The sequence below is a fragment of the Magallana gigas genome, chromosome 3 (genome assembly GCF_963853765.1).
Source record: "Magallana gigas chromosome 3, xbMagGiga1.1, whole genome shotgun sequence".
NCBI lineage: Eukaryota > Metazoa > Mollusca > Bivalvia > Ostreida > Ostreidae > Magallana > Magallana gigas.
The window spans coordinates 52,571,009-52,583,320 of NC_088855.1; the positions used below are offsets into that span (position 1 = coordinate 52,571,009).

The 12,312-nt window shown below is 34.9% G+C and overlaps 1 protein-coding gene across 6 annotated transcripts; it reads left to right on the top strand.

Moving 5' to 3' along the window:
* The first annotated feature begins 18 nt into the window (after nucleotides 1-18).
* Nucleotides 19-11,719, top strand: LOC105327295 (proline-serine-threonine phosphatase-interacting protein 1). 6 transcript variants are annotated; one of them, XM_011427665.4, is made up of 14 exons: nucleotides 19-552; nucleotides 916-1,016; nucleotides 1,307-1,381; nucleotides 1,640-1,781; nucleotides 3,404-3,466; nucleotides 4,459-4,563; nucleotides 4,667-4,712; nucleotides 6,691-6,770; nucleotides 7,215-7,313; nucleotides 7,447-7,543; nucleotides 7,741-7,896; nucleotides 8,324-8,392; nucleotides 9,192-9,262; nucleotides 10,853-11,719. In XM_011427665.4, the coding sequence occupies exons 1-14, from the start codon at nucleotides 517-519 to the stop codon at nucleotides 10,997-10,999; spliced, it is 1,287 nt and encodes a 428-aa protein (XP_011425967.2). In that variant the 5' UTR covers nucleotides 19-516; the 3' UTR covers nucleotides 11,000-11,719. The 6 variants fall into 6 exon arrangements, with proteins under 6 accessions (XP_011425967.2, XP_011425968.2, XP_065936369.1 ...); XM_066080297.1 differs by lacking the exon at nucleotides 10,853-11,719 and adding an exon at nucleotides 8,972-8,997 and having other exon boundaries at nucleotides 21-552; nucleotides 9,192-9,209; XM_011427667.4 differs by lacking the exon at nucleotides 9,192-9,262 and adding an exon at nucleotides 8,972-8,997 and having other exon boundaries at nucleotides 22-552; nucleotides 10,853-10,991.
* Nucleotides 11,720-12,312: the final 593 nt, after the last annotated feature.

Genomic DNA, 12,312 nt, shown 5'->3' on the forward strand with positions numbered 1-12,312 from the left:
ACATCTATTATGCATAGGTGTAGCTGGGCAGTGTATTACTGATACGGGTGGTATTTAAATATACACGTTCTGGAATCCAGGAGCGGATCCGGAGATTTATCCCGAGTCTTTAACCAGGAAGCGGTTGTCATTTCTTAGTTTAAATACGCGTCGAGCAATCTTAATTTTTTTAAGAAGTGCTTGCATCAACAGACAACTTAATTCATTTTACTCGCGGGGGAAGCACAGCGTTAATTTAATTGGAAGGAAGTTAAATTTAGTCTAATGTGAACTCTGGCCGTGGACCCTGTATCGTGGGGAAAGCACAGCCACCTAAAAGATAAAAAACTTTATCAATGAACACCGCGATCTTCAAAGGCCCTGTTTTATACTTCCTGGATTTTAGAAGTTTTACATACACTTATCTATTTTGACAGTTCTTGGTTGTTGCCTTTTTTATTGAGGTCGTGTTGTTTTTAGGGGCGTGTGTCGGACGTGCATTTCACGTGTACTTGAATTTAAGGGGAGAGTTTAAACATGACTAGAACAACCCAGTACGTCGACGCTTTTTGGGTAAGTGTTGAAACTGGTTTTCTTTTTATTCCTTTTAAAACCTGACGGTTTTCTTTAAAAGTAGACGGCGCGGTATAAAAATATCTCAATGTATGGTGAAGTCTGTGTACAGGTATGCATAGCGGAATGATAAATGGCTGGTTTCACTTTAATTTTCTTTATGTAGATGAGTTTGTTCTCTCGTCTAATTATTTCTGACGGCGACATACGAGGCGTTCAATTATTCTGAACAATATTAGACATAACATTTTATGTAATGTTTATGTACTTTTGTTTACTATATTTTATCAAAGAAATATGTACAAAGTACACGAACTTTAACACCTACATTCCGTGAGAACCCTGTTCGCCGTTGTTTTGTAGGAGCCCGATTTCACCAATACCAAGGGCTTAGATATATTGACCAAGAGAAACAAAGATATCAGAAAAGTGTCCAAAGAGCTAGAGGAGTACTACAAGGAAAGGTGAGAGTCCTCTCTCTGGGTCCCTGGCACAAAAACGTATAACGGGGTCAGGGATTTCCGTGTTAAACAACACGATTAGAGGAAAAGATACAATTTCTATGTTCTAATTAACTCACCTGGGTGACATAGCCGCGTTCTCGTTTAGAAATGTTGTGTTTTTTTTATTAATTTGTGTTCTTTTTGACGTGGACTTTTATATTTATATTTTTTTTTTGGGGGGGGGGAGCAATGTCATATGAGCATGAACATGACATTGTCCCGTTCAACTTTTTGTTGCAATAACATTGCAGGGCTAAAGCCGAGCAGGTCTATAGCAAGGCGATACAGGCCTTGGTCCGGAAACTCGAGGGAAAGGAAGAAATAGGGTAAGGCATGAAGAAGAACACGGTCTATCTTCAGTAAGGAAAACACCAATGATCACTATTCACTTACACATGCACAAAATCTCGTAGGGATAAGAATATAAGTTTGCAACATTAGAATTCAAAGTGAAATAAATGTATGCAACTTTTATAGAACTTGCAAGGTTGTTTGTAGTTATATTTTATAAATAAAATAAAAATTCATGGATATATAAAACATTTAATTCTATAATTGTGTTTCACCTCACATTTGTTTTTCAGAGACCTTGGTAAGGCACTAAGAGAACTGAAAATACAAACAGAGCGGATAGCAAGATCCCATGAGGAGGCGGGCAACAGTTTCCAAGTGTTGTACAATGAACTTAACAAGTTCAATGACGAACAGAAGGCCATCAAGCAGCAGGTGCTTGCTATGTAGTGTAACTGTCTAGTATGTAGTATAACTGTCCGTTTAGTGTAATCGCCCATTTAGTGTAACCGTCCATGTAGTGTAACTGCCCATGTAGTGTAAGACTAGTGTTCATGTAGTGTAACTTTCTATGTGGAATTGTTCCAAGTTCTGTGGTGTAACTGTCCATTTTGAGTTCCAAGTTCTGTGGTGTAACTGTCCATTTTGAGTTCCAAGTTCTGTGGTGTAACTGTCCATTTTGAGTTCCAAGTTCTGTGGTGTAACTGTCCATTTTGAGTTCCAAGTTCTGTAGTGTAACTGTCTATTCTAATGTTGAGCTATCCATGTGAAATTCTTTCTCAAGTTCTTTTGTGTAAGGGTTCATATTGAATTGTTCCAAATTCGTTGTGGAATTATCTATGTGGAATTGTTCCCAAGTCTGTTGTTTAATTATCCATGTTCAGTTTTAGTGTAACTGTACATGTTTACTGGTTTCCGAGTCCATCTGAACCATTTCACTGTCATATTAGCTTCTCCCATGAAGGCATATACTAGGATACTCGCTACTTCCGCAAACAGATCTCATCTCATCTTATTAGTAAGATGTTTAGCAAAATGACAAAATCTCAGTTTGTTTTGGTATGGAAGGATGTTGTAAGTTTTGTGTTTACATGTACCCACGTAGATAATTCATAATTTAGTACATGACAGGTGCATCAAACATCAGTTGTTGGAGGAAATCAAAATGATTCCCTATGTATGTTGAAATAACAATGTCACACTGCAGAAATCACATCTTGTACAAAATGTTGCTAAATTTGTGTCAGTTTTCAAGGAAATGATTTTTTAAAAAGGTTCCGAATGATACATAGTTTGTTTGCTGGTCAGGTGTCCCCATGACACAGTTTTATTTTAAAGGAAAGCAAAAGGTTCTTTGGTGTTTTATCATGGGCTGATAGTCATAGAGGCGCTATATTGGTATTGGTAATAAAAAAAATTGCCAGGTTTTTTTTTTATTTTGAGATATTGAGGCCACTTGAACAGCATCATGTTATTCTGTCGCGAAGATACCACTTATCATTATGAAAGTTTACAATTTTCATTATAAAAAAATGAATTCAACAAGGTCTATTGCTCAAAAGTACTCTAGTATAACTTTAAATATAAAGCTGTTCTTTTAACCGACGGGACAGAGTTAACTATTACCTTACTTTAGTTTTAAAAAAAAAACTGTGAAGGGATATTTGTTAGACCAGTTTTAACACCAATGAAATATTTAATACGCATGAAATTAAAATGTTTCAACATTCAGCACACGTCTCTCAATTTGAAGAGTCAAACTATAGGTGGAAATAAGAACTTGAGTACTACAATTACAGCCATTCATGTGGATGAACACTTGAATTCATCTGTGCAGTATACTTACATTTGTATTTATGTGCTTAAGTCTGCAGTCGGTACTTGAAGTTTAGAAATGCATTTTATGATTGTAATCAAAACAAGGCAAAAACAGGGGGTGTATAAAAGGGATCATTGTCGTTAACGTTACCTCTTTGTGGGGGTGATGTGATGGTGATTATATTTCAACATTTACCTTTAGTTCAAGCGATAATATCGATCATATCCATTGCTTTCAGATCGAGGATAGGACTAAGTCTAGCCAAACTGACAAGATACAGAAATACAAAACATGCGTGTCGGTGAGTGAGCGAGTAACTTCTGCTCTCGGTTTGAATAGAATTTATTTTTCCTCTTACTTTGTAAGTTTAAAAAAAACTCACAATAATTGAATAGAGAAACACTTAAAACTTATAAAAAGAATATAACTGAAGTTTATAGGGTAAACAAACCAGCTATATTTCCCGTTTATTTACATGAATTATGGACAATTTCATAATTCGATTTTATTCAACTTAAAAAAGGATGTTCATTTAATTGCATCAGACATTAGACACGCAGAATGTGTTGCTATCTGATTTGTGTATCAACAAAAACCGAGACGGTAGCTGGCCTATCTTGCGCAAAATAATGATTTTTTTTTATATCAGAAAGCGGTAGTAGAATAAGATACTAGTACTTAGTCAGCAATCATAAACATTGTACATATATATATATATATATATATATATATATATATATATATATATATATATATATATATATATATATATATATATATATATATATATATATATATATATATATATATATACACACACACACACACACACACACAAATGTATATACTTACTAGTAACTGCAGACATTGCCAATGTCCTTAATGTTTTTTTAAATACACTTTTTCTATTTTTTTATTTATTTTTTTTTCTTCATTTTAGAATTCTTTTTTATCTTGAAAGCATACAAAACATAATTATTAAAACATTCATTTGGATCACACATTTTTTAAGAGTTATAAATAATGCGTGTTCTAAATTTTCTTCAACAAATGTGTTTGAAAATTGTTTGAAAATTTGTTATTTAAAATTGCAAAAATATAGTAAGTTCAGTTGTTGCGATATACTTTAAATTTGCAAAGTGTTTTAATAGAGGTTATTCATCATCTCAACACAATCATCTGTGTTACTGTTTACGTATGTATGCTTGTAATATATATTTAACTTTTGTTTTAAAAACAAGCATTGCATCTTTAGTGCAAGGTGAATCAATTGCTGCATTGTTTTGTCTCTAGTGTAAAGAGAAATACATAAGCAAGTGTAAAGAGAAAGAAGCGGCAGAGGAAGCGTTTAACCAGGCGCGCCAGAGTGTTCAGATCACCTCAAAGGACCTCAGCAAGGTGCGTGCCGCAGATTATGACTGCATTCTGCCCTCAATAAAGCTCTATAGATGAAATGTTATTTAGATTTCCTAACGTTCTTATTTTTGTTTGCATATGACAGGCCAGTAAGGCAAAAGAGAAGGCGGACGATGCCCAACAACAAGCAGGTATCTATTATTCATTTCTTGTCGATTTAGGCATTCTCCTTCCGGCGGTCCGCCGGGGGGGGGGGGGGGTGTTTGGACTTAGTCAATTCATAACTTAGTCTATTAATAATTATTTCAATTTATCTTAATCATTTTGAGACCAAATGGTTAAAAGCCGACTGTCTCTATTTCTGTTAACGGTACTGCACCCCTCTCTTTTTTCCCATAAGCGGAAAACGGCTTAAATTTATCTGAATTCGAGGTTTTTACTTTTTTATCCGAATTTTTAAATTTGTTTTTTATCGTACTTTCCAGTCAAATTTTATTTAGATGAAAATGATATCAATCATTGCTTAATTATTGCTTTATGGCTGGGTATTTTATTTGAAGCGATTATCCTATGAAATTTAAAGGATTTGTCAGTACTTTTAAAACTTTGATCGGGTTTAAAATGTAAGTTTGTTATATTCAATTGGAATTCATCCATTGTGATTTATGGTATAAGTACCATACTACAATATGAAGTGGGTTTTGTGAGCGTATATTGTATTAGTTTATTGATGGATCTATATACTTGCCACATGAATTTTGTTTAAGCGTCAACAGTTTCAGTCTTTGTTTGGTTTGCTCACCCGATGATTGAAGCGAGCATTGTCCTTCATCTTTAACGGTATTCTGGATGAGAATGGCGGATAATCGTTACAAAATACTCTGTAAGAGTATATAGAGGATTCAAGTCCAAAATTGTTTAAAGTTCTCTGTCATCAAATTTCATGATACAAGTGTTCGTATTTACCAAAGTACAACTGTATAATGGTAATTTGCCATACAACTTCCTGTATTTGTTAGCTCACCTGAGCTGAAAGCTCAAGTGAGCTTTTCTGACAAAATTTTGTCTGTCGTCCGTCTGTCTGTCCGTCCGTCTGCCCGTAAACTTACTTAGGAATATATATAGAAAACCCTTTAAAAATCTTCTTCTAAAAAACCATTTGCTTAGAAAAGCTGTAACTTTAGTAAAAGCAACCTCAGATAACGTGGATTCAAATTCGTTGAAATCAAAATCTCGAGGAGTAGAATGGACACATTTGGGATCCAATTTTACAAAGGAAAACATTTTTATTACTGTTTAGTAACTGTTTTAGTTACTGCTTCTACTGTCAGATCCAAACTATTATCGTTATTGCTTCTACTGGCAGATCCAAACTATTATCGTTATTGTTTCTACTGTCAGATACAAACTTTTATCGTTATTGCTATTACCATCAGATACAAACTATAATCGGTGCTACGAAAAATAGGGGGCAGCCCCCCCCCCCCCCCCCCCTACGTGCCTGTTATTGCTTCTACTGTCAGATACAAACTATTATCGTTTTTGCTTCTACCGTCAGATACAAACTATTATCGTCATTGCCTCTACTGTCAGATACAAACTATTATCGTTATTGCCTCTACCGTCAGATACAAACTATTGTCGTTATTGCTTCCACCGTCAGATACAAACTATTATCGTCTTTGCTTCTACTGTCAGATACAAACTATTATCGGCATTGCTTCTACTGTCAGATATAAACTATTATCGTTATGGCTTCTACCGTCAGATACAAACTATTATCGTCATTGCTTCTACACTCTGATACAAACTATTATCGTTATGGCTTCTACCGTCAGATACAAACTATTATCGTCATTGCTTCTACACTCTGATACAAACTATTATCGTTATTGCCTCTACCGTCAGATACAAAATTTTATCGTTATTGCTTCTACGGTCAGATTCATACTACATGTGTATTATCGTTATTGCCTCTTCTGTCAGATACAAAATTTTATCGTTATTGCTCCTACGGTCAGATTCATACTACATGTGTATTATCGTTATTGCCTCTTCTGTCAGATACAAAATTTTATCGTCATTGCCTCTACTGTCAGATACAAACTTTTATCGTTATTGCTCCTACTGTAAGATGCAAACTATTATCGTAATTGCTTCTACTGTCAGATGCAAACTATAAGAGCTCGGTGCAGGCCTTGGAAATTTCCAGGAAGTCCTGGGAGAAGGAGATGGAGGACGCCTGCAATGTAAGTAGTTCGCTCTATAAGTGGCTCTGTCTATATATAGGGCGGTTAAAGACGCTTGCAATAAACATTGTTATGAGTAAAGAGATTTTTTTAACTATCCGTTCAAGCCGGAAGAAAATGACGATTTTTTGTTCATAGAAAAAGAAATAAATCAGTTTGACAGATTTATTTGATAATGATTTGAAGATTATGTAATATACCAGACTGACTCATGACTTATGAAGTTTTGCCCCATAACAGGATAACTTAAGACTGTACATAGTGTGTTTATGATATTAATATTCACATAAATGTAAGACATAACATGTTTTTATTGATAAAATAAGTTTTAATGTCTCACTACCCCCTCAAAAAAAATTTGGATTCTAAATTTGATTACTAGACTATAGGAAATTATGAATGTTGTATATTGATGAACTACTCTTTCTTTTGATAATCTAACAGAATTTCCAGCGCCTCGAGGAGCAGAGGATTGACTTCTTCAGAGACAGTGTTTGGAAGTGTACTAATGTGGACTCTAAGGCCTGTGTAGACCACGACGAGGTGATGTCATGGTGACATAATACACGTCGCCGCTACTTTGTGTATTAATGTCATATATTAAAATGATGATATCAGATTCATGTACAATTACATGACACGTACATTGTACATTGATGTCAACATATCATTGCAGTGCGCTGAAGCTGTCCGTATTGTGTTGCAATATTGTGATATTTCCAAAGACCTACAAGAATTTATTGATAACAACAAATTATCTGGGAAACGGCCAGGTCTGTATACAGAGTTAATTCTCAAAGTAACTTCACCTGTGAAATTTGAAATTCCTTGGTGCTGCAGTTAGACTCCATTTTAAAGCTGTCAGATTGTTAATTGCGCATTCACGCCTCCGTAGAAAATGCACCCTCTGCAAACATTTGTAGACGTAGATGGGGTAATTTGTTAATATTAATGTTTATACATTATTAAGAGCAAATACTGTACGAGGACTATGACAGACGATCGAACCAAGGACCACTCTCCCGAACTCAGTCGCAGCGCCCCCCTCAACCAATCCCACCGGTGCAACATCCAAGAATCCCCCCGCCAAGACCCGCAGAGGGACCACTTATATCATTTGATGAAGGTACAATAGGTGGTAGAGGTTGCATATAGTCTATAATCTATTTATTTATCTAAAAGGATACATGTATATCATTTCTTTGTATCGTTTAGCAAAAAGCACACGTGCTTGAGGACAAGACCCCCCCCCCCCCCTCTTCCTTTTCCATTCTTCTCTATATAGAAGGTCTGGTTTTTTGTGTAAATATTTTTTTAGTAATATTATGCAAGGAATGCATAAATCAGATTAGAAATATGTCATAAGGGATAATTTATGGGAGGTGGAAGGGGAAAAGGCCTGGAGATCTATACTTGGGGTGGGCAATGGAAGGGGGGTCAGTCCTGTCTTTAAGCGCACATGGCAAGAAAAACAAATTAAGCATTAGTTTGGTATGCTTTTACTAACAGACTATTAACATTTACCTTTTTTATTCCCGTGCACGACCATGTAGCTGATGAAACTTACGCGCTGGCAAGAGCAATACCCAACGACGAGTATTCCTATGCTCGTGTGTTCCCAGGTAAAAGTGGTGATGCTCCGCTAACAGTGCTTATTTTCCTGGGCTTTACGCTTATCTAAAATCGACTAACTCTTTAATGTCAGGCATATAGCATCGTTTTTGAAAGGGGGCAACATCATCCAAAAAGTCTTGACAAGCAAAAACAAAAACAGAAAATAAAAAAAGCAAATTCTCTAATCCCCTGAATCTTAAAAAACCTCATCCGTCGAAGGGGGAAAAGAATCCCATTTCTTTTCATTTCTTATATGATCCCCCCAAAAAGTGGGAGAGCTCCACTATAATTCAAATTTATAAATGTAATTTAAAGAAAAATGTCTGCTGCGAGAAAAGTTGTGGGGGCAGCCCCCCTCCCACCCGCGCGAATGCTTCGTGCCTGAATGTAATGTCATATATTAGAGACGGGTCTAATTAATACATTTTAGGTCTATAATTACTGTAATAAAGAAGTACTTTGAAATTTTGAAAAAGACAGGTAACACAATTTTAAGAATGACATGATAAAGACTATTTCATTGGTTTAGACATTAAAATAGAATTTTGTAAAAACCGTTTGTAAGCTGTAACTGTTGTTTTTTACAGCATCATTTAAGTAAAGCAAATTTTGGGTAGGAATTCTGATTATTTCATCACTATGCTTTTTAAATGCACTTGAATACTTGTTTTTCTTTCCATATATTAACTCTCTGCATGGTTATAAACAAAAAATCAGTTGTTTTGTTCTTTCATGTTTCCTGAACTTTGTCAGTTTTTTTCTACCATCTGATGCATGCTGTCTTTTTCCGGTCACCTATCTAAATAGAGCCTACGCCTTTCGGACCGGGCCTAACCATCGGATCTCAAGTTAATGTTCTCAAGTCCTACCACGCCAAGGTAATAATAATGAGTCTGTTTTCCTTGGCATCTAGAATAGTGCACAATGGACGAGTCTGGTTGTTCCAACCTTTTTTTCACATAAGAGATTTTTTTTTCTTTTCAAACTATTTGCCTTCAAGAAGGAGGAAAATATAAGATGAACAGATTTTTTACAGTGAATACGATAGGGTTTTACCTCCTTAGGGCAATAAAGCTTAAGGATCTGCACTTTCTATGAAAATGAACACAGAATATCACGGTTTGTTTTCATCAATGCGTATTGGTTTAGGTCTACCAGTAAGAACAAACTGCATCGCAAAATACCAGTAGATTGGTCCACTACTTTAATAGGCGAATTGTTTTAGAATCAACGTGAAAAAGCTAAATACCTGTTCTGTTTTCTATGAGGTGAATTTGTTTGTACATTTACTTTCTTAATTAATGCGGAAAATATTTTTTCAACTCGTAATATCTTATGTAATGAATTTTAATTGCGGAGATACATGACTTTTACTTTCTACAACGCAAAGTAGCACATTCTACAAGCTCAAGAATGCTGTCATTTGTTTTACTTTCTACCCTGAGGAATGGCTTGCGTTAATTTACTGTCTGTATCGTGTATCGGCGAGATGTTGCTTTACTTTCTACAATGCGAACAAAAAAGTTTGTTTTACTCTTTGCAAGTAAAGTTTAAGTTTTTCATTCTATATCGCGGATCAATTAAATAACTTTTTTCTTTGTTAATGCACAGTAGCTTATGTAATATTAAATTATTTTCTACAATGCGGACCAGGCAATGTTTTGTGGGTTTGGTGGGTGGAAGTCTTTTTATTTTCGTTTTCATTGGGAGTTGGGGAATTTTTGTATTTTTGGGAAGGGGGGGGGGGGTAATTTTTGTTTGTTTTGTTTATTTATCTATTTTTGTTTCGTTTTGTTTGTTGTTTTTGGTTTGGGGTTTTTATTTTTGGATGCTATCAACAAGATACATTTTACTCTACAACTCGGAGGTACTTATATTTAATTAATTATGACGCGAAGAAGCTTATATTCCACTCTCTTCGCTAAAATGCTAAATTAGATGATGTAGGTTTTACAGTTTGCCTCCTGCGAAAAATCTTCGTCATTTATATAGTATTCAGAGGAATAATTTAACACCAGGAAGCCACTTGTAGAAACAACTAGGAAATACAGTATTTGAGTTCAGTTACTTATTTCTAACACATTACTCTCAGATGTTTATCTCGTAATTCCACAAACTCTTTATCAATATGGAGTATTTTACGTATATGAATAGATATAACAGTTATGTTAACATTTTAAATAGATATATACTTGTATGTCTTAAAGAAGAATTAATTAACAATATTTTATTTATTTATTTATTTTTTTTAGGTTTTTTTTTTATTCGTACTTCAATTTTTAATAGAATTTGGGTGAAATAGATTGAGATTCGAACAACTGCGAACTCTTAAATTATTTACTGCATCTGCATGGTTTTATTTTTTTCGTGTATTTAACGAACTGCCTTTAAGATTGACAATTTTAGAATGGGCACCAGCTACACTGTTAGTATTACAGAACGCCTGATTAACTGTGGTCCCCTTTCAGGGTCCGTCTGAGCTGACGGTTGAGACTGGGCAGAAAGTGGAGTTTATGAGGGAGATGAAGGGAGGGATGACCCAGGTCAAAGTGGGTGAGAGGTGTGGCCTGATCCCCACGGCCTGCATACGGATGGGGACCACCACCTACCTGTAATATACTTGTAGATTACCTGTACACAGATTGCATTTTTCTGGTTACTTTCTTTTCATTGTTAAGTGCACATTTTTTATGCATGTTGTGATATGAGAGAGAGAGAGAGAGAGAGAGAGAGAGAGAGAGAGAGAGTTTAATACAAGCATGAAATGAGAGAAACAGAATCAGTCAATTACAAGCATGAAATGCATAAATATTTTTTAATGTATATATACGACGCCTTCCGTGTCCAAAAATTGCAATAGTTTTGCAAGGTGCTTTACAACGTATATAACATACAGAGTCAATAATCGTTTTCATTCTGTTTAATTTGTTTTCCCTGATTTATATTTTATTCGTTAGTGTATTTGTGTGCCTGGTTATTTTTATTTACGCGTGTCTTTAGCGGAAGTTCAATTATCGTTTGGGTTTCCGCTGTGTCTCAACAGTATAAATGTATTTTTAAAATTCACACTTGGTTTTATGTGCACATACTTATCATGAACCTAAGATACCGATATAAGCACAGTTTTTTCTTGTTGATATTTATGTTAAAAGAATTAGTTTTTAGAATACATTTATTGCACATCAAACGCTTGTTATTTAATATCCTTATTTGTTTGTATGTCTGTTTGTGTATAAACTGTCTGTCATTCTTTGTTAACAGGGTAGACGGTTAGAAAACTTACATGAGATTAATTTAATTAAATAAACATACATGTATTATGTTACACAACGCCACTCTGTGTTATTTATTTATGTTGTTGTTGTTATTTTGGAGAGCCCTCTGTGTTTCTGTAACCGACTGTGGGTCGGGGATTATGCCCCGTATATATACCATGTACCCTAGCCGGAGACGGTCTAGACCAAAGTGTTCCTTATCTTGCTGGGAAGGATTCATTAAATACTCAAACGGATGAAGTGCATGTATATGCCGGACGAATATTTTGTTCAAGTATTTTCAGTACTTAGGGCTTTACACATTTTTCCCAAAGTAATTGAAAGTTTATCTAATGAAAATAAAATAGTAAATATATGAAAAATATACATTATTTTTTGGTTCGGCAAACTGGGAGACAAACCCAAATTCTTCTCATATCAAGAATATGTACTCATGAGTCATGACGATATAATTTGATCAAATCCAAACTATAATACAAAGGCTACTGAATTTTTACGAAAAAAACAAGTCTTTGATAGGAACAAAAACATTTGGATGTCCTTCAATAAAAGCACTATAGAACCTTGGTAAGGATCATATGTCCTTTGATTTGGCAGTTTCTGCTAAGAGTTGCTCCCTTAACTGATGGCACAAGCCAATTTATATATATGAA

What these genes read in the sequence shown, in the direction of transcription:
- LOC105327295 (XM_011427665.4), top strand. Translation starts at nt 517, where the DNA reads ATGACTAGAACAACCCAGTACGTCGACGCTTTTTGG. An exon ending in AGTACGTCGACGCTTTTTGG is followed by an intron (nt 553 to 915) that starts GTAAGTGTTGAA and finishes GTTGTTTTGTAG; the next exon opens with GAGCCCGATTTCACCAATAC. An exon ending in CTATGCTCGTGTGTTCCCAG is followed by an intron (nt 8,393 to 9,191) that starts GTAAAAGTGGTG and finishes CTATCTAAATAG; the next exon opens with AGCCTACGCCTTTCGGACCG.